The sequence below is a fragment of the Jaculus jaculus genome, chromosome 12, assembly GCF_020740685.1.
Source record: "Jaculus jaculus isolate mJacJac1 chromosome 12, mJacJac1.mat.Y.cur, whole genome shotgun sequence".
Lineage (NCBI taxonomy): Eukaryota > Metazoa > Chordata > Mammalia > Rodentia > Dipodidae > Jaculus > Jaculus jaculus.
Window position 1 is genome coordinate 15,639,831 of NC_059113.1, and position 18,647 is coordinate 15,658,477.

The window sequence follows — 18,647 nt, forward strand, 5'->3', positions numbered from 1 at the left end:
TTGTATCTTCTGCTTCCCAGTAGCAGTTGGCCGTCCCTGTCACAAGGCCACACTCTCCAGTCTCTATTTTGGGATCTCGCTGATCAGCAAGTAAAGTTGCTCCTCTAACGATCAGACCTTCACCCCTCTTTCATTGCATCACGCAGCAGACATTGGTTGCAGGGATTAATGTGAACATCTTGTAGGTGGCTGTGATAGACACTTTGGGTTTGTTGAGAAGACAGGAAGGGATGTTTATTGAAGCTTATAGATCCAGGGGAAGTTCTATCATGGCAGAAGAAGCTGGCCTGTTTTCACAGGTCCAAGCAGAGAGAGAGAGAGAGGGAGGGAGGGAGGAAGGGAGAGGGAAAGGGAGAGGGAGAGAGAAGCCTTAAACCAAAAGCCACACCCCACAGCACACTTTAGGAATTAGGCACTTTGCATATCTTTACTTCAGATCCACCACCACACCTTAGAGCTGAATCGGAAGACCCGCCCAGTGGCACCTTCTCCAGCCAGGTGGCTGTAGATCTAAATTACAAAGTGTAAGAAAACCTGCATATATTGGGGGCCATCTATTCAACCTACCACAGTGACTTTTTTTTTTTTTTTTTTGCCCATTGCCTCAGCTATGAGCATTCAGATAAGGGGACTGTGCCCACAGAGGGTTTTATTTCTTTTTGTTGATTCCTAGAAATGGATTTTCTGGGTCACATGGCAAATCTAGGTTTAACTTTTAAGATAAAACTGGCAAACTGGTTTCTAAGAAGAGACTCTTGTCATTTTGCATTCCTGCCAACAGAGGATGAAAGTCCTAACCACTCGATATTATTGTTAAATCCTTATTATTATTATTATTATTTTTTATGGCAGCCATCCTGGTAGGTGTGAAGTGGTAGTGCCTTGTGGTTTTGATCTGCATCTCCCTGTGACTAATCATGTTGAGTGGCTTTGCATGTGTTCGTTAGTCACTCGTGTGTAAGTCATGATAAAAATATCTGTGCAAAGCTCTTGCCCATGTGATTTTTTTCATTGAGTCCCACTGGTTTTCTTTTTAATGTTTTTTTAAAAATTTATTTATTTGAGAGAGAGAGAGAAATACAGAAATAGGCAGGGAGAGAGAGAGAGAGAATGGGCATGCCAAGGGCCTCCAGCCACTGCAAACAAACTCTAGACACGTGCGCCCCCTTGTGCATCTGGCTTACATGGGTCCTGGGGAGTCGAATCTGGGTCCTTTGGCTTTGTAGGCAAGCACCTTAACCACTAACCCATCCCTCCAGCCTGAGTACACTGGTTTTTAAAACCTGACTTTGCCTTCGCCTGTCCTAAGGATTGTGGGCACTGGGATTGCCTTGATGTGGCAGTCCTGGGGCAACCACATCCCCAGTATGCCAAGGGCTCTGGCAAGACACCATCCCTGCATTGTGTTCTGCCTCACTCTGTTACTGGAGGGTAGATGGAACTCACATGCAGCTTTTTGGCCATGGAGCACTAGTTCTGAGATGCCAAGAGACCATTCCCTTATGCGCAGTGTCAGAGGTGCTCCTGGGTGGCGGCTGTTTCATGAGCAAGCGGACAGCACCTACAGAACCTCACAATGTGTTCTCATTGTAGTCTAGGTTTTTCTTTTGTGACCTTCCCCCAATTTTGACTAAATGGTTATCTCTGTGATCATATATTTAATATCTTCTTCCTCCCACTAGACGATTAACTGCTCTAGGAATAGAGGCCATGCATGTTTTGTCACACAGTGTGCTAGACATAGCAGGCAGCTGGTCACTCCGCTGTCCAGTGGGCAAGGAGCTGTGCGTTCTGCTTGACAACGGGCGACTTATAGGAAATCAGCTGCCGGGGGGTTGCTTGCTGAAATAATAGGCTTACAGCCCTGGGACATGCCATTCCATGGCAGGTGTGCTAATTCCCTTCTTCTTTCTCATTTCCAGCAATCTATAACTACAATGCTTCTCAAGATGTGGAGCTGTCCCTGCAGATCGGAGACACCGTCCACATCCTGGAGATGTATGAGGGTGAGTATGGAGGCTCTCCCGCCCTGGAACAAACAACACGAGTTACTTATTAATCAGGCTCTTAGCACCAGCATGCTGCACCCTTTCCCACGCAGAGCTAGTAAAATCCCAGGAAGTACTTAGGGAGTAGAGCTTCACACTGAGGGTGATTTCAACACAGTCAACTGAATCTGTGAGCACACATGTCCAGCCACCACAGTCAAGGAAAACCTGGAGGCAGAAGGATCAGCCGCAGAGCTGGCTAGGGGAAGACATACTTGGGACTCTGGGTTTTGCAGTAGTTGGAAGGAAGCATTGCTGATTAAGGGTCTCTTTCCTGCTGGGCACTTAGTGTTGCCAGGTTGGGGGAGAAGTGACATTGTGATGTTGCTGAGATTCTTTCAGAGAATTAGGTCAGGACTGTAGCAGAAAGTCCTGCTTGCATATGTCCTCCAGCTAGGTCAGGCTAGGGTGGTGGTTCAAGTTAACCTGTTGGTGGACTGTGGGGTAATACTTGGGACTATTGGTCTGTGAAGCACCAGTCATGTCCACATCCATCCATCCTACCCTAGGCTGGGAGATTCAACTCAGACTCTCTGGCACCAAAAGTATATCCAAGCTGCTGTGGTTGAGGATCAGAGCAAGAACCAAGGGGATAGACAAAACTCCCTGTAACCATAGAGCTCCCAGGGTCTAGAGCAGACAGAGAGGACTGTGTGGCCTTTCTATACAACTTCCTGTAACCATAGAGCTCCCAGGGTCTAGAGTGGACAGAGAGGGCTGTGTGGTCTTCACACAACTTCCTGAAATCATAGAGCTCCCAGGATCTAGAGTAGACAGAGAGGGCTGTGTGGTCTTCACACAACTTCCTGAAATCATAGCGCTCCCAGGATCTAGAGTGGACAGAGAGGACTGTGTGGTCTTCACACAACTTCCTGAAACCATAGAGCTCCCAGGGTCTAGAGTCAACAGAGAGGGCTGTGTGGCCTTTCCACACAACTTCCTGAAACCATAGAGCTCCCAAGGTCTAGAGCAGACAGAGTGGGCCTGGTCTCCTCAAGCCCACACATGCATGGTCTTTCCATCCCATGCTCCCACTTTTACTTTCATCCTTACCGCCTCGGGTCTGGCCGAGCATGAGTTCCAAGTCACCACCATACTCTTGGCAGCTGGGTTATATGTTTGAGACTGTTGCTTATGGAATCCACAGGCTCCTCAAGCCCTGCCACATCACACCTCTTCATCAGGCGAGCAGAGAGTATACTATGTGGTCCTTACATATACCTTTTCCCATTGTGCAGGTCAAAACCTTATGTTCTGTTTCTGTAACTTGCATGTGGGTTTGGAAAGAACGTACGTTGAAGGATCATTTGGGGACCAAGGCCTATACGTGATTCAGATTTTATATAGTCATTAGTTTTACAGTTTGGCTTTTTTCAGTGTTTCTCCTCACCACTAGAGCTGTGCTGTCTCCCACTGTGGTTACAGTTGATAGGGTGACGTCAGTTGCTTGCATTATATGTTCTGAGGCCTGTTTTTAGGTGCTTGCCATGTTAGAGTTGTGCAGAACAGTTCAAGTATCTAATTTCTGCATACGAAGCCTTTACCACTCTCTTCATCCGTAGTGGTGCTTCACGTTTTGTCTGAAATTACAGCCAGCTCATTGCCAGTCCCGCGTCTCTAGTTTTTGTCCTGCAGGCCCATAATGTCATCAGACATCTCTTCTTAAATCAGCAGATGCTCCAGGCAGAAAGAAAGCACCCACACATAGTAAACTTGCCTGTTTGGCCTTCTATAGATGTTAACTTGGTGGTCTTCACTGTCATGTTAGCCTCTGTGTGTGTGTGTGTTTTCTAATTGTCCTATGGAGTGTGTCAAAGAATGGAGCATTGATACTGGTTAGACATAAAGTCTTTAAAATGAATTCAAAAGATTGCTTTCTTAAAAAAAGAGACTACTTCATTTTTATGTGATCCCATCATTTTTTGTTAATTGAAGCTGTATGTTCTTGTAGAATGCATTTTCTTTGTGTGTGTGTGTGTGTTACTTTCTTCTATCTTTCCCTTTGTTTCCATGAGACAGAATCTCTCACTGAGCCTGAAGCTGCCATCTTCTTCAGACTGGCTGACCAGTAAGCCCCAGCCATTCTCCTGTCTCCATCTCCCTCAGGATTGGGGTTATAGGCTTATGTGGCCATGCCTGGCTTTTTATGTGGGTGCTGGGTATTGAACTCAGGTCCTCAAGTCCTCATGCTTGTACAGCGTGGTGGTTCAGATCAGATGTGCCCCACCCTCGTGGTTGCAATGCTTAGTGCCCAGCTGCAGGCAGTTTGGGAGGTGGAGCCTTGCTGGAGGAGGTGTGTTGTTGGGGGCGGGACCAGGGGTCTTATTGGCAGCTCCCTTTGCTCACTCTCCTCCTACTGTTTTCTACCTCTGGTGGCAGAGGTGATGTCCAGCCTCTGCTTGTGCCATAATTTTCCCCTGCCATCATGGAGCTTCCCCTGTAGACTGGAAGCCAAAATAAACCCTTTTCTCCACAAGCTGCTTTGGGTAAGATGTTTTATCCCAGCAGTGAGAAGGCCTCTGTGAAACACAGCAAGTGCTCTTACCTGCTAAGCCATCTCCCCAGCCTCCACGGAATGCACATGAGCAGTAATTTTAAGTGAGCTCAGTTCTTCTTTTACTGAGTGGGCTTGTAGCTGGCTAACACACACCAAGCCAAGGTGGGGACAGAGCTTAGTTCACTGTACAGGTAGGGTCCTGTATCTGAAATGCTCAGGACTGGAAGTGTTTTAGATTTGGGATTTTATTTTGGGGGGTGGTGGATTTTGGAATACTTACGTATGCAGGCTGGAATATTAGGGGAAAATTTCTGCATAAAAAATAATATTTAAGAGATGGAACCTAAATATCATATTATTTCATATGCATCTCATGTACACAGCCTGCAGGTAATGTCATCTCACATTTTAACTAATTTTGTCATGGTGTGTGACCCTCCACACGTGTTCCCATCAGTGCTCATAGAGGTTGGATTTTGTCGTGTGGGACTAGGGTTATTCAACCTGTTCTGTAAACATAACATGTCCATTTCAGATACCATGAGCTTGAGTCGAAGACCGCCATGCCCGTAGTGCTTCTGAGACAGCGCAGCCCGTACCCAGTGTCCCTGCAGGAAGTGCTGATCCGGTTGACTGTCAAACTAGAACCCTTAACTCCCTCCGTGGCGCGTCTTTACTGCGGCGACCAGGAGCCGTAGAACCTTCCAGTGAGCGGCCGGTTGTCTCGCTATTTGCCGCCACAGTCTTTGCTGGGTCAGCCAGCGAGTGCTCATGTCCCAGGGAAGGCCCACAGAGGTTGTTCTTTCATGTGCTGTGCAGAGGTGCACGGGGACCCCGAGAAAGAGCCGTGCCACGAGCTTACCAAGTGCTGCAGCCACCAAATGGCCTGTCGGCTGTCCAGAGATTATTAGAGCCAGATCCGATTGTGCTTTTTCAATGGTGTTTCTTTTAGGAGATTAATTTTTCCATAGTGCCTGTCTTGCCAGATGCTCAGGGGTAGGCTTGTACCTGCTTAGTACTTAGAGTTCCTGGCGTGAGTCCTGAATTCCTTTATTCGTTCAGGCAGTTTAGGACTGAGGACTGGAGTGCTTTGCAAACATTGGACCTGGAGGAAGCACTGAATAATAATGTGTTCAGTCCCTCCTCCCCAATCCAGGCTTCTTTGAAAGAAATAAACAAAGTGCATGCAGCTCCCATCCTGCCAGACAGAATGCCAGGGCACCGTGTTCTTGGCCCCCGGGGGTTTTATGTCTTGCAGCTTGCCGCCGGTGGCTCTGGGAGTCTCCCTTGGCACACTTGACCCCACCCAGCCTTTGAGATATGCATACCGGATCTGTGTGAGCTGTCTTGGCATGGACCTGAATCCTCCCAGACATTAAAAAATGTTTCTCAGACCGCAACCCACAACAGAATACCGCTGAGGACTCTTCCTGGCTGCTTCCTGCCCTGCGTGTGGTTCAAGGGCTGGTTTCCCAGGAGTGGGAGCTGTGTGTGATGGCACCGCTGACTCCTGCTTTATTTCAGGCGTCTGCTATAGCTCCTGACATACAGTAGGCGCTTAGCAAAACTCCGTGGGGCGGGTATAGAAGAAACAGGAGACCAGAGCCACCTGGGAGATGCAGCCATTTCCCTGCCCTCGGCAGCTTGCACGAGGATGTGGTCATTGTTTCTAGTCTGAAATGACAGCTTTATTAAGATGTAACTCAAATACCATACACCATTTGCTCATTTCAGGTCAATAATTCATGATTATTTGCTAAGTACATTATACAACGAGTTGGGCAACTATCAACCACAGACTGCTTTCAGAATGTTTTCTTTACCCTGGAAGAAACTCTGTTCCTCCCATAAGCCATGTCCTCTGCTCTAGGTAGACATGAATCTGCTTTCTGCCTCTATGGATTTTCCCTGTTCTAGATTTTATTTCTTTCTTCCTGGAAGTTCAGTCATAGAGTATGTGGACTTCTGGAGCTGACTTCTTTCATTAGTATGTTTTCAGAGTTCACACACATTGTTGCATGTATCACTGGATAGCATTCACTACATGAATGTCCCACGTGTTATCCATTCACCAGAGGGTGGACATTGAACCGCATAGACCTTCAGCCATGGCAAATAATAGTGCTGTGAGCATTCATGGACATGTCTTGTATAGTGTCATATCTCCCAGGTGGGCACTAGGATTGGGGCAGTGGTGTCATATGTCCAGGTTTCATCTTTTGGGAAACTGCCAGACTGCTTAGTCTGGGCTTGAGAACAGGAGGCCACTGTCCAAATGAGAGTCGACGTCACTCCTGAGCGCCACATGTGACATAGAGGAAGGAAGTCACGTTGGGTGAGAAGCTATGCACTGCTTCTCCTTCATAGTTTCCCAAGAACTGTTTGCCTTGAGAGATTATTGTTGGGCGGCAGAGATCTTTTAGGACTGCAGCAGATGGTGTTGCTTTTCATCATCTTTGACGCTGGTCTGTTCATAGCAACTGTGGTGTCTTTGCTAACTTCAACCATGGGAGGTATGTGGCAGTGAGGTTGCCTTCTCTGCAGTGTGTTTTTCCCCCAGTCCAGAGCCATGAGCATGGTGGGAAGAACAGTGACTCTGGAGATGCTTGCTGTGGTCACCGAGCGACAGAATAGACAGATGCATGTTCTATTGCAGGATTTGCAGCCACTTGAGGGCTAGGACATCCACATGCCTGTTCTCATGTGGTACCGTGTTCATCTGAATGATAAGACAGGCAGATCCTATTCTTGTACAGTTTGCTTTTATGGACAAAGAGAAAGAAAGATAAAGGAAATAAACCAAAAAGTCAGATATTTCCACAGAGGAGGCTGCAGTGTTCACACTGGAGGTGAAGGACTGCCTTCGGTGAGGTGACTTTACTTCTCTCTAGGTTAACTGTCCCTCAAGAATACATTTCAGCTATCTTTGCATTGTGGAAATTTCATTTAAACGTGTCCACTTTGGCATTGGAAATTATCCAAGGGAGGTGTTTTGGAAGCTCCATAAATCTTTTAGCTTTAAGTTTTCAGCTTCCGATTGTCACGAAGCTTCCTCCTCCTGTGATTAATCAAAGTGCAGTACCTAGGGCTTCAGGCGCAGCGTCGGCTGTTTGTCCAGCGCTGGCTTTCCGTGTTTGATTCACATCCATTGATTAACTCTTGTTCAGTTCCTCAAAGCACTTGCAGCTCAAGAGAACGTGTGGCCAATGTTAGCAGCGAGTGAGATGATCACAGCTCAATCAGCTCCTGGCAGAACTGACAGAGCGAGATAATGTCTGAAGGATACACACACACACACACACACACACACACACACACACACACACACACACACAACAAAGCTCTTCTTACATTTGTACTTGCTTACAAAGTCTCAGAAGATAGTTCAAGTGTTTTGACTGGTACTAGGGAAGATGGACAGCCCTGACATGCTGAAAGAAATAATGTTTATATCCAGGCTCAGACCTATAAACCCAGCATTCAGGAAAACTAAGTTGGGAGGGTTGCTGTGAGTTCCAGGCCAACCTGGGACTCTTAAGATTCTGCCCCGAAAAATAAAAATTATAAACAGAAATGTCATTTGTGTATGTATAGAGGGTCCCTCGTATATACACATTTGGACCAACAGGTCCTTTCCCTTACACAGGCCGAAATCCCTTATCCTTGATACCAGGTTTTGAAATACCTAGAATTACCAATGAGATATGTTGGAGATGGGACCGAAGCCCAAATATGAAATTTATATATGTTTCATGTGTTCCTGATGCCCATAATCTGAAGATGCTTTCTTGTGCAGTGTGTTTAGAATGCCTTCTGCCTGTCACATGGTCAGGTGTGGAATCTTCCACTTGTGACTTATTTTTCAGAATTCCAGACCGTTGGATTTTGGTGCATTGCAGTTTGTATTTTGTACTTTTTGGATTGCGGGTGCTCATCCTGTAAGATGAAAAGAAGTGACAGTATATTGTTGGCTTGAGCCGTTCCTGTTTTGAGTCTCACTTAAATCGAGCCGGCCTTTGTGAGTAAGCTGTGAAGGCTGGTTTGTGGCTGATAAGTTAATTGGTGAGCAATCTGGACACCATGGTTGACAAAGCCTCCTAACAGGGACATGGAAAACAAGACTGTACATTTGAAGATTCTTTCTCATTTTTTTTCAAGCAGAAGCTTACTATTTGTTTTTGTGCAATGCTGTAAGCAACGTGCTGCGTCGATTCACGTGATACAGGAGCTACCTAACTTCTGAGGAAGATAGGTTATGACGTCGGATCGTCCTGCATGACCGTGACACCCAGCCAGATAGGTTCGAGACTGTTTTTCCTCTATACTCAGTCACGACTTTACTCAGCCACGTCCAATAGTGAGAAACAGTTTCAGTCACCCTTTCCTTGCTGGGACAAAACGCCTGACTAGAAAGCAGCTTGTGGGAGGAAAAGGGGCGATTTTGGTTTTCAAGCTTGAGGAGAAGATTTTTCATGGTGGGGACGCAGGAAGCGTGTGCGGGGAGCTGTCCGATGTCTGGGTGCAAGTAGTCCAAATACTGGCCTTAGAGGTGTATTCACAAACCTTGAGGTCCACTCCTCCAACAAGGCTCCACATCCCAAATTGCCCCTCACTGAGGACTGAGTGTGAGGCGTAGTCACAAACATATGAGGATGTGGGGACACTTTACATTTGAACCACCACAGAAGCCCAGTGAGAAACCAAGAGATCAAACAAGCAGACAAAAGAAAATTAGGGCTCAGCAGTAGAGCACCTGCTTAGCATGAGCAGGGCCCTTGGTTCAACCCCAAGCACCAACCAAACAGGATTAATTAAAAAAAAAAAAAAGCATATGTTAATAGCATATTTAAAAGTTTACTGGTTTAAACTACATTGTGAGTGACCTTCCAGGTACTTGTAACTTCTTCTTCTTCTTTTTTTTTTTCTTTTACCCTACTAGCCATGGGAAGTTTGTTGTAGCTCTGAATGCACACTCTCACTGTGACCTCATTACAGAAACAGCTTCCCTTCCACACATAAATGGCAGTGAGCCAAGCAGCTTGAATTTTATGACAGGCACTGCATGCAGACCTTTAGGCTTTGGCCTGGAAAGCACGTTAGGCTGTGTGGTGTTTTGTTGAGGGTGCTCAGTCCCTTCCCACATCTGTTTGACCTTCAACCTCCAGGACAGCCTGTCAGTCACAACTGCTGGGCACATCTGTTCCTGACCTGCGTTTTCCAGATACCGCGCATGCAGTAGGAGTATGCTTATGAGAAACATCAATCAAACACCAGAGCCGCTGAGCTGTCACTTCTCAGAGTTAATCTTATGAAGCCACATGCCTTCTCCTGTATCTTCTCCTTTGAGGTCCGTCTGAATATGTTTTTAAAATCCATCTGGAAACGGTTGACTACTGGGGAGACTCGAAACTCATCTAAGTGCTAAGAACAAGTGACGGTGGTGTGTGTTCAGCACTGAGACATCTCTGTCACATCGTCCAAGGCTCAGGATCTATTGCGGAAGAGGAGACAGAAGGAGGAAGGGGAGGAGCGTCTTGGGAGGTTGTCTTCCAGGTGCAAAGTGACTGCTGCATTCATGACCTCAGCAGTGGCTGAAGCTACCCATACGAGACCTGCGTAATTGGAGGAGGAAAAATAATGATGGCATCAAAATAAAAGAGCGACTAGTTAGAAAGAAGGGGTTCAGTGGAGTGGGGGCTAAGAGAGAAAGACAAAAAAGTATGGTAAGAGGGGAATATGGTCAGGGCACATTGTGTCTATGTACGGAGGTTGCCAATAATAAAAACCTAAAAAATAAATAAAATGAAATCCAGCCGAAGTGTACATTGTCTGGGCATGGGTATCCACGCAGCCTCTTAACTAGAGAGATAGAACTTTGTTCCTCAGTGGCGCCTCATTCCGTTATGCTATCATGAACCAGTACTTGGGTTTGTCCCATTTGCTCAGCTGCCCACGTATCTCTAGGCCCAAGCACAGGCTCAAAATAAAGAGGGGTTGGGAAGGCTCTGGAGGAATGTTTTCAGGAGCTCTTCCTGTTCCCCTGATTTATTTTTATTTTTATTTTTATTTCTTTGGATTTTTGAGGCAGAGTTTCATTCTAGCCCAGGCTGACCTGGAACTCACTATGTAGTCTCAGGGTGGCCTTGAATTCACAGTGATCCTCCTACCTCTACCTCCTGAGTGCTGGGATTAAAGGTGTGCACCACCACGCCCAGCTTTGTCCCACTGATTTTTGTCTCCAGGTTTCTTGGTTGGATTAGAGGTTTGGGAAGAATGCTGAACAAAACAGCAGCTCCTCCTTCCTTTATAAGCACGTGTATGTCTCATTGCTGGGCCACTTGTATCTTTTTGGTGTGAAATCTGTGAAAAAAAATGCAGGAAAGTAGGTGTCATGTCCTCATTGTGAACCATAGCATATGGAACCTCCGTGGGGCTGCCTCAGCTAAGGGTTAGGCTTAAGACAGTCTTAGAGAAAGGTTCAAAATTCATTGAGGGCAAAAAAAAAAAAAAGACATATATTTCTCTGTTTGCTTCTATTAGGAGAGAAATCTAAATGTATACCTCTGCATTGTTCATAGTAATAGGAGTGACTTATGATCTCTAAGACATATATTGTTGGAAGAATTCAATGAATGAAATAAATGGAAGATATCCCATGTCCATGGGTAAGGACACTTAAGATTATCAGAAAGTACATTCTTCCAACTTGATTTTGGATACATCATACAGTTTTTCAAAGTGGATAAGACACTTTTACTCTTCCTGTTAATTCCTTTCATTCATTCATGCACTTCAGTGAGTTTTGAGTCTCCCCAGTAGTCACTGTTATCAGATGGATTTTAAAAACATATTCAGATGGACCTGAAAGAAGACACAGGAGAAGGCATCCAGCTTTATAATGAAGTCAGAGACAGGGTCTTGCTATATTGCCATAGTTGGCCCAGAATTCCTTAGCTCAACCCCTTTTCCTGCCTTAGCCTCTTACATAGCTAGAATTGTAGGCATGTGATTTTGCTTTTAAAATGGCAGTTGAAAAAATTTACCCACACCCCAAATATGCCTACATTGGTTGTGAAACAGGGTGCTAGGGATTCAGGGATGTCCTTGAACCCCAAACCCTGGGCTTTTGTCTACCTTTAGCCAAGGAATTTAATAAAATAAGACTGAGAAGGATATGTGTTAATTATTATAGTTATTTAGGGAAGTACAGAGCCTAGGGAAGGAAAATGAATATGCCACGGGGCCTGAGAGCCCACATGGCGAGCCTGGAAAAACCATGCAGAGAACAGAAAGGAAGTCCAAAGAGCTCCAGCCATATGGAGGGAAGTTGGGGGGTACAGAGCCCACATGGAAAGTAGGAGTGAGGGGGTTCTTCTCTCACCTCAGCCCAGCAGGGCCAAGATGAGGAGAAACTCACCAGAAGCTGGAGGCTCACCAGTGGTCAGGCAGCTGAGAGAGAGAGAGAAAGAAAGAGAGAGAGAAAGAGAGAGGGAGAGAGAGAGACTGATTGACCCCCTGGTAAAACGTATTTATAACCTTATGGTAGAGGGTTTTTACCTTCCAGCTCAGGTGAGCCAGCTGATTGGTCTGGGTTAGAGGCTGGCTCAGGAAGAAGTCAGCCATGACACCAAGTTCTGGGGTCTAAGCTTAACCATCCATAATGTTAAGATTCTAGAAAAAGACCTCCCTTCCAAGGAGGAGCTCAGGTATGGAAAAACAGCTCTAGGGAACTTGGCAGGAGTTAAGAAGTCAGATCACCCTTTCCTAGCACATCCAGACCTTCCTGCCACCCTAACTGCCCAATAACGCCACCTGACTCTCTCTCAGTTGGAATGAGCCATTTCTGAACTTAACCCTCCTAGCTATCTGCACAGACTCTTTGCTCTGGCCTGGTGGTCTTTTTCTGCCCTTGTGAGAGATCAGAGAGTGGGCTTCGTACTCTCGGACTCTGAGGAGATTCAGTTTCTAGCAAGTTACCTAGGAAAGGGTAGGCCTCCTTCTGTCTTCTTTAACTAACTCTCACACACCTCTGCCCTCTCTCCTATCTCTACTGTGATCCTGGTAATGATCAAACCACATGACCATAAGTGAAGTTGCCACCACTGCCAAAAACAGTGGCTTCCTGAAATTTCAGTATTGACCTGAGGTGGCAAGTTGGAGAAATGCAGCCTAAAAGACGGAAGTTAGACTTTGAACAAAAAAGGTCTACTGGCTGGCAAGGTTCATTTTGCTTTAAAAACAGAAAGGGTACAAAGGTGACCTGTTGGCACTACCGTGAGGCAATGGAGACAGCTCGGTATCCAGGAACAAAAGATACGTGAGCTAGCATGTGGAAGACCTGTGATTATATCCTCAGTCTCGTGTTCAGCTGGCCTTGAACAGAGTGCTTTGAGCCCAAACATCCAACATGAGCCTTACCTTCATATCTCAAAGGAATAAAATTTAGCCACAGGAAATAGCCCAGGAGACAGATTTATCACATGAGAAGGAAGAGTAGAATTGTCTCTCACCATTTTTGCATCCTCTGACTTTTTTTTTCCCCCACCTTTGGGCTTGTTTACAAAAGCCCAGTGTATGCGGGTGTGAACAGCTGGGGCCCCGGGCTCTGGGAGATAGTAGGGGTGCTCCCCACGGACGGGTTTTGGGGCAGCCTCTTTGTGTCTGTCCTGTGGGGACTGTGCCCCCAGCTGTCTCTGCTCACTGGCTTCCCCCTGAGGGACACCAGGCTTCTATGTGAAGGACAGCTCGCTGGGAATGGAGGCACAGCCCCTGGCCCTGGAAACCTGACAGGCTTACCTGGTCCACATGGGTGCAACCTTTGACTTTGGCCTAATTAAGCTTCCGGGCCAGAGACACTTAAGGAAAACAACAAGATTTAGCACCTGCTCCTCCTCCGCGGAAGCTGTCTCCCCCCCCCCCCCACCCTCCTGCCGGGCATCATGTAGGTGCTTTAAACAGTCACTTGTCCCTGCTTCTGGCCTTTGATTTTTTTGGGGGGAGGATAAACATAATTTATTGATCTTTTTGTTTTTTTTTTTTGTGAGCAGGAAAATACATGTCATGTGATTGTGAAATGAAGGATGCTTTTTACAGAACCGCTCTGTAAGTTCCACAGTTAATGATACTTTCACTGTTCTGGAAGTCTTCAGCATTCCCCAGTAATTGCTTCTGAGTCTATAGCATGTCCATAAGTCTCTCTCTCTCACCAGTATCCAAGCAGTTCCATTAAAGGCCCTTTTGTAGTTGGTTACTTGTTTATGGATCTGTTTCCTTCCTCTTTGAAGACCATGTCTGACGCACTTGTGTGCAGTGAGTGTTTCATGGGTAATGAATGAACATCCACTTCAGTCATACCAATCGTCCGCTCCGGTGTCCCTCAGAGAGGACTGTCCAGTCCCCTTGCTTGTGGAGCTCCTTCCACGTAAGTCACCTCCTCCCCTCCACTCACTCCTTTACTACTTTTATCCCTGCACGAGACCTTGTTTGCATGTTTATTTTCCCGTATGACATGAAGCTTAGGGTATGGAAACATGGTCTGTCTCGCTTTCTTAGCGTCTGTAGCTGTTGAATTCTAGGTCTGTGCTTTAACTTGTGTGAATAGCAACAACTTCATTCAGAATCAGTTTCGGAGCAGGCCATGAGTACTTAAGACAATGCCATTGAGGAGACACAAAACGATGTCATGGAGAAGCAGCTCTATGATTTCTCACACATGATTCAAACCCACTTCAGAGGCAATTCAAACAACAGCAACAAAAATAACTATTCAGCCATAGTAGAGCAGTGCCTTTCTGTGTCACTTTGAGGTGATTAATTTATAGAGTAGAATGTTCATTTTGTCGTGTCTTCTTTGGGTCATTTTCCTCATTAGAAATACTATGATAAAATTCACATACAGAACTCTTTGTAGCTGACCAGTTCAGTGGGCATTGTCAAACGAAGTCAGCGTGTCTACCCGACAGTGCGGTGAAGACGCACCCATCCCTGCCTTGACGCTCTCGGGTGCTTTTCTTCCACACGGTTCCCACCTTGAGTCATTCACACCTCCGCCGGCTTCCATCACCAACAGTAGTGAGCTTTCCCCGCTAGTCAGCTTTATGTCGGTGTAATGACACGCGTCTATTGTGTTTGGGTTCTTTCACTCATCATAATGGATTTTAGAGTTATCCACCAGGTCTACAAGCAGTTCATCTGTATTTCTGAATAACGGTCTTTATATGGGTATGGCTTCATTTGTTTACTTGCACGTAGGCACGTTTCAATGCGTTCTCTTAGTACTGTCATTCTCAGCCAGCGTGGTGGCTCAAACCCTTAATATCAGCACTCAGGAGGCTGATGGAGGAGGATTGCTATGGGCTCAAGGGCAGCTTAGGGCTACAAGGTGAGTTCCACACAGCCTGGGCTAACATGAGACGCTGTCTCAAGAAAAAAAAGAAGAGGGAGGAAGGGAGGGAGGGATAAGAAGGAGGAAGGGAGGAAGGAAAGAAAGAAGGGAGGGAGAAAGAGAAAGACAGAGTAAAACCACCATCGCTCAGCCCATTGCGTGCGCTCCTTTTTTTGCTTTCAGCGGTCACTTTCCATACACTGTGGGGCTTAGGCAGGTTCTTGATAAACGCTAGTTCCGTGCAGAGGAAGAAGATCCAGGTAAAGGTATTAGGGTCTCAGGTGAAAGCCAGACTGTGCAGTACCAGAGGGACCCTTGGGCAGGCAGGGTGAGAAGATCGGATGGTAGAGTCTTCTGATAGTGATTGTGAAAGGCAGATGAACTTGGTAACCTTGACCGTGAACTTAGAAACTCCTGATTGTTTCAATTTGGAGGATCAGATTATTTTGTTTTATTTATTTATTTTGAGGCAAGCCCAACAGATGAGTCTTTTTTTTTTTTTTTTAAAGAGAGAGACAGAGCGATAGAGGGAGAGAGAGAGAGAATTGGCACCCCGGGCCTCCAGCCACTGTAATTGAAGTCCAGATGTGTGCTCCACCTTGTGCACATGTGTGGCCTTGTGCAGGAATCACCTTGTGCATCTGGCTTACATTGAATGTGGGGAGTCGAACATGGGTCCTTAGGCTTCGCAGCCAAGAGCCTTGACCACTGGGCCATCTCTCCAGCCCGAGGATCAGATTTTTTAATCTAGATTTGGGCGAAACAGAAATGGTTTCTTGTCCTCACTGGAAATGCAAACTCTTACACACAGTAGCTTCTGGTGTGACTACGGTCGGCCTACCCAGTCCATAATTCCTGTCAGTAAAATGTGGGTAAGAATTGCTCCCTCAACTCACCACCTGTCCCCCTTCCCTTCATTGTAATTATGCAATAATTTGTGAGAACGTCTAGGATTCTACCAGTCTTTTTCACCCTCCCTGTTCACTCCAGCTGCTACGGTAGTTTGCACGTGAGGCGTCCCCGTAGCTTCCTGGGTTTGTGATTAAGTCTTATTAATCCCCAGCTGGTGGTGCCCTGGGTGGTAGCGCCTCTCAGAGGAAGTGTGTCACTGGGGCTGGGCCTTGAAGTTTATTAGTCCAGCCCCCAACGGGGTGTTCAGAGCGTACCCTGTCCTTCCTCCCTGCCAATGTGATGCCCACCTACCTGCTCTGCTATGCTTCCCCTGCCGTGATGAATCCTCCCCTCAAAACTAAGATGGAACCGAACCCTTTCCTTCCATCAGCTGCTTCTGGTCAGATGCTTACTTTTTATTTATTTATTTACTTATTTGAGAGAAGGAAAGAGACAGAGAGAGAGAGAGGGAGAGAGAGACAGAATGGGCAAGCCAGGGCTTCCAGCCACTGCAAACGAACTCCAGACACGTGCACCACGTTGCGCACCCGGCTTACATGGGTCCTGGGGAATTGAACCAAGGTCCTTTGGCTTTGCAGGCAAGCACCTTAACTGCTAAGCCATCTCTTCAGCCCCCAGATGTTCTTTTGTTGTTGCCGTTGTTGTTTTGTTTTGTTCCCCCCCCCCCCCCCCAGTAATGAGAACATAACTGCTATAGCTGAATTCCTTTCCCTCTTTCTTTCTCCCTTTCTTTTCCTTTCCTTTCCTTTTATTTTGTGAGACGGGGTCACATGCAGCCAAGGATGAGCTTGGACTTCTGATCCTTCTGCCTCCAGCTCCCGAGTACTGGCATTCTGCGCCTATGCCTGTCGCCACACCTGGTGTTATGACGTGCTGCAGACTGGCCAGCACCTCGTGTGTGCTAGACCAGCACCCTGCCAACTAAGCTCCACCCTCAGCCTCCAAGCCCTCAGCGGCCTCCTTTGGGTCCCGATGCAGTCTGACTCCAACTGTATTTAATTAGGATTGTTTGCATTTAAATAGCTGGGATTAATTGGAAAGTTGTGTTCTTGCTTGTATTTCCAGCCAGATTTGTAATGCAGAATAGCGAACACAGTCGTGACCCATTATCATACCTCGTTATTAGCAATTGAATTTATGGTGTTCTGACAGTGAGCATATGATTAAAAACCCCAGAGATAAAGAATGCTCTCGTGCTTCCTAGTACCAGGGAAAATGAGTGCTCGCTTCCACCCATCCAGCATGATAATTTTGCGCCTTTTCTTAGCACATATACCCATACTCCAATTCTCAATAAAAGCTAAGAGGCTGGCTGCCAGGAACGGTTTTCAGAAACCATGATTCTGTGATGGATGGCCATGCAAACTGCTGCTGACAGAAGTGCAGAGAAATTCTCCAAAAGTGGATCAAAGTCTGTATTGTGAACAGTCTGGCATATCAGGGCCTAGAAAGTTGAAAACTGCTTGGGAAAGACTAAAGTGCTATTTTTCAGCTTGGCCTCCAACTCCGCCCTTGATCCAGGGTGATGATGAAACCAGCCATTCACGCAAAACCAATTTCATGTTCTCACAGGACCGAGCAAGTGTGCACAGATGGGCACAGACCAGTGAGCCCTGGGGAGCAGTGCCAGCTTGTTCTTCCCACCCTGGTTGTGTGCACACTGGCTTCTGAAAATGGGGACCCTGTTTTCTGTTCAAAGACCTTTTGCTCAACCAGTGCCTCCATGCAGGCAGACCATAGTTCCACAGTGAACCCCCCACCCACTCCTCGCTACGAAGTGTAGCTTAAAGCCCTTTTCAGTTTTGAGTTCCACAGGCAATTTAAAAGTTTTGAAAACACTCTTGAGTCTATGCCCAAAGAAAGTCCATTCAATTTTCTACTTCTAACATGGACAACATAGATAGTGTGACTATTTTCTGGTTGATTTCTTGTAGAACAATACAGGACAGTTCTAGAACCCTGTTGGCCATGGTCTAAAATTCCAGTTACAGTTTACATCTGCTCCCTGTGCCCATACAGCAGGCTTGCATGGGGAAGCTATGCAGTAGGGCTTCCCCAGGCAAGCCGACTGCACGGATGGATGTCTTAGTTAATGGGCATGGTGATGGGAAAAGTCATGCCATTGAAGTTTCCCTACTTGTTTATAGACAGAATAAGTTGTGTAATTAAGGATACAATGTAGGAAAATATCTATCTGTGTGTATGTCTTACTGGGGTTTTAAAGAAGAAGTCAAGCTGGGTGTGGTGACCCCTGCTTACATCTCTCACCCTTGGGAGGCTGAGGCAGGAGGATCTCCATCAGTTAGAGGCCAACCTGTGCTACACAATGATACTGTCTTGGAAAAGAAAAGAGCCAAAGGTTTCACCTAGAGCTTACATAAAAAAGTTACAGTCCAATAAAGTCTTATTAAAAATTTAATGAAAAGGGGTCTGGTGAGATGGCTTAGCTTGTAAGGTGTTAGCCTATGAAGCCAAAGGATCCCAGTTTGATTCTCCAGAACCCACAGAAGCCAGATGCACAAGGGGGTGCATGCATCTGGAGTTTGCTTGCTGTGGCTGGAGGCCCTGGCATGCCCATTTTTTCTCTCTCCCTCTCTCTCACCCCGCCTCTCTCTCTCACCCCCTCTCCCTCTTTCTCTTTCTCAAATAAATAAAATATATTTTAAAAAAATTCATGAAAGGTATATAGCATTACCAAGAGTTGTGTAAGACATAGCTTTAGTATTACAGTTTTTTCTAATGCATGTATTTGTATATGGCAGGTTTGCTTCTCCAACATAAAATCTATGCAGGACAGCGGCCCTTT

General features: G+C 46.3%; 1 protein-coding gene across 2 annotated transcripts in view; it reads left to right on the forward strand.

The window, feature by feature from the left end:
* Dock5 (dedicator of cytokinesis 5) overlaps positions 1–18,647 on the forward strand; it is a 221,083-nt gene that overhangs the window by 56,542 nt on the left and 145,894 nt on the right. For both annotated transcript variants that reach the window (XM_004665821.2, XM_045131067.1), the window contains exon 2: positions 1,923–2,006. In XM_004665821.2, the coding sequence (XP_004665878.2) occupies positions 1,923–2,006 (84 nt within the window). The remainder of the gene's footprint in view (positions 1–1,922; positions 2,007–18,647) is intronic.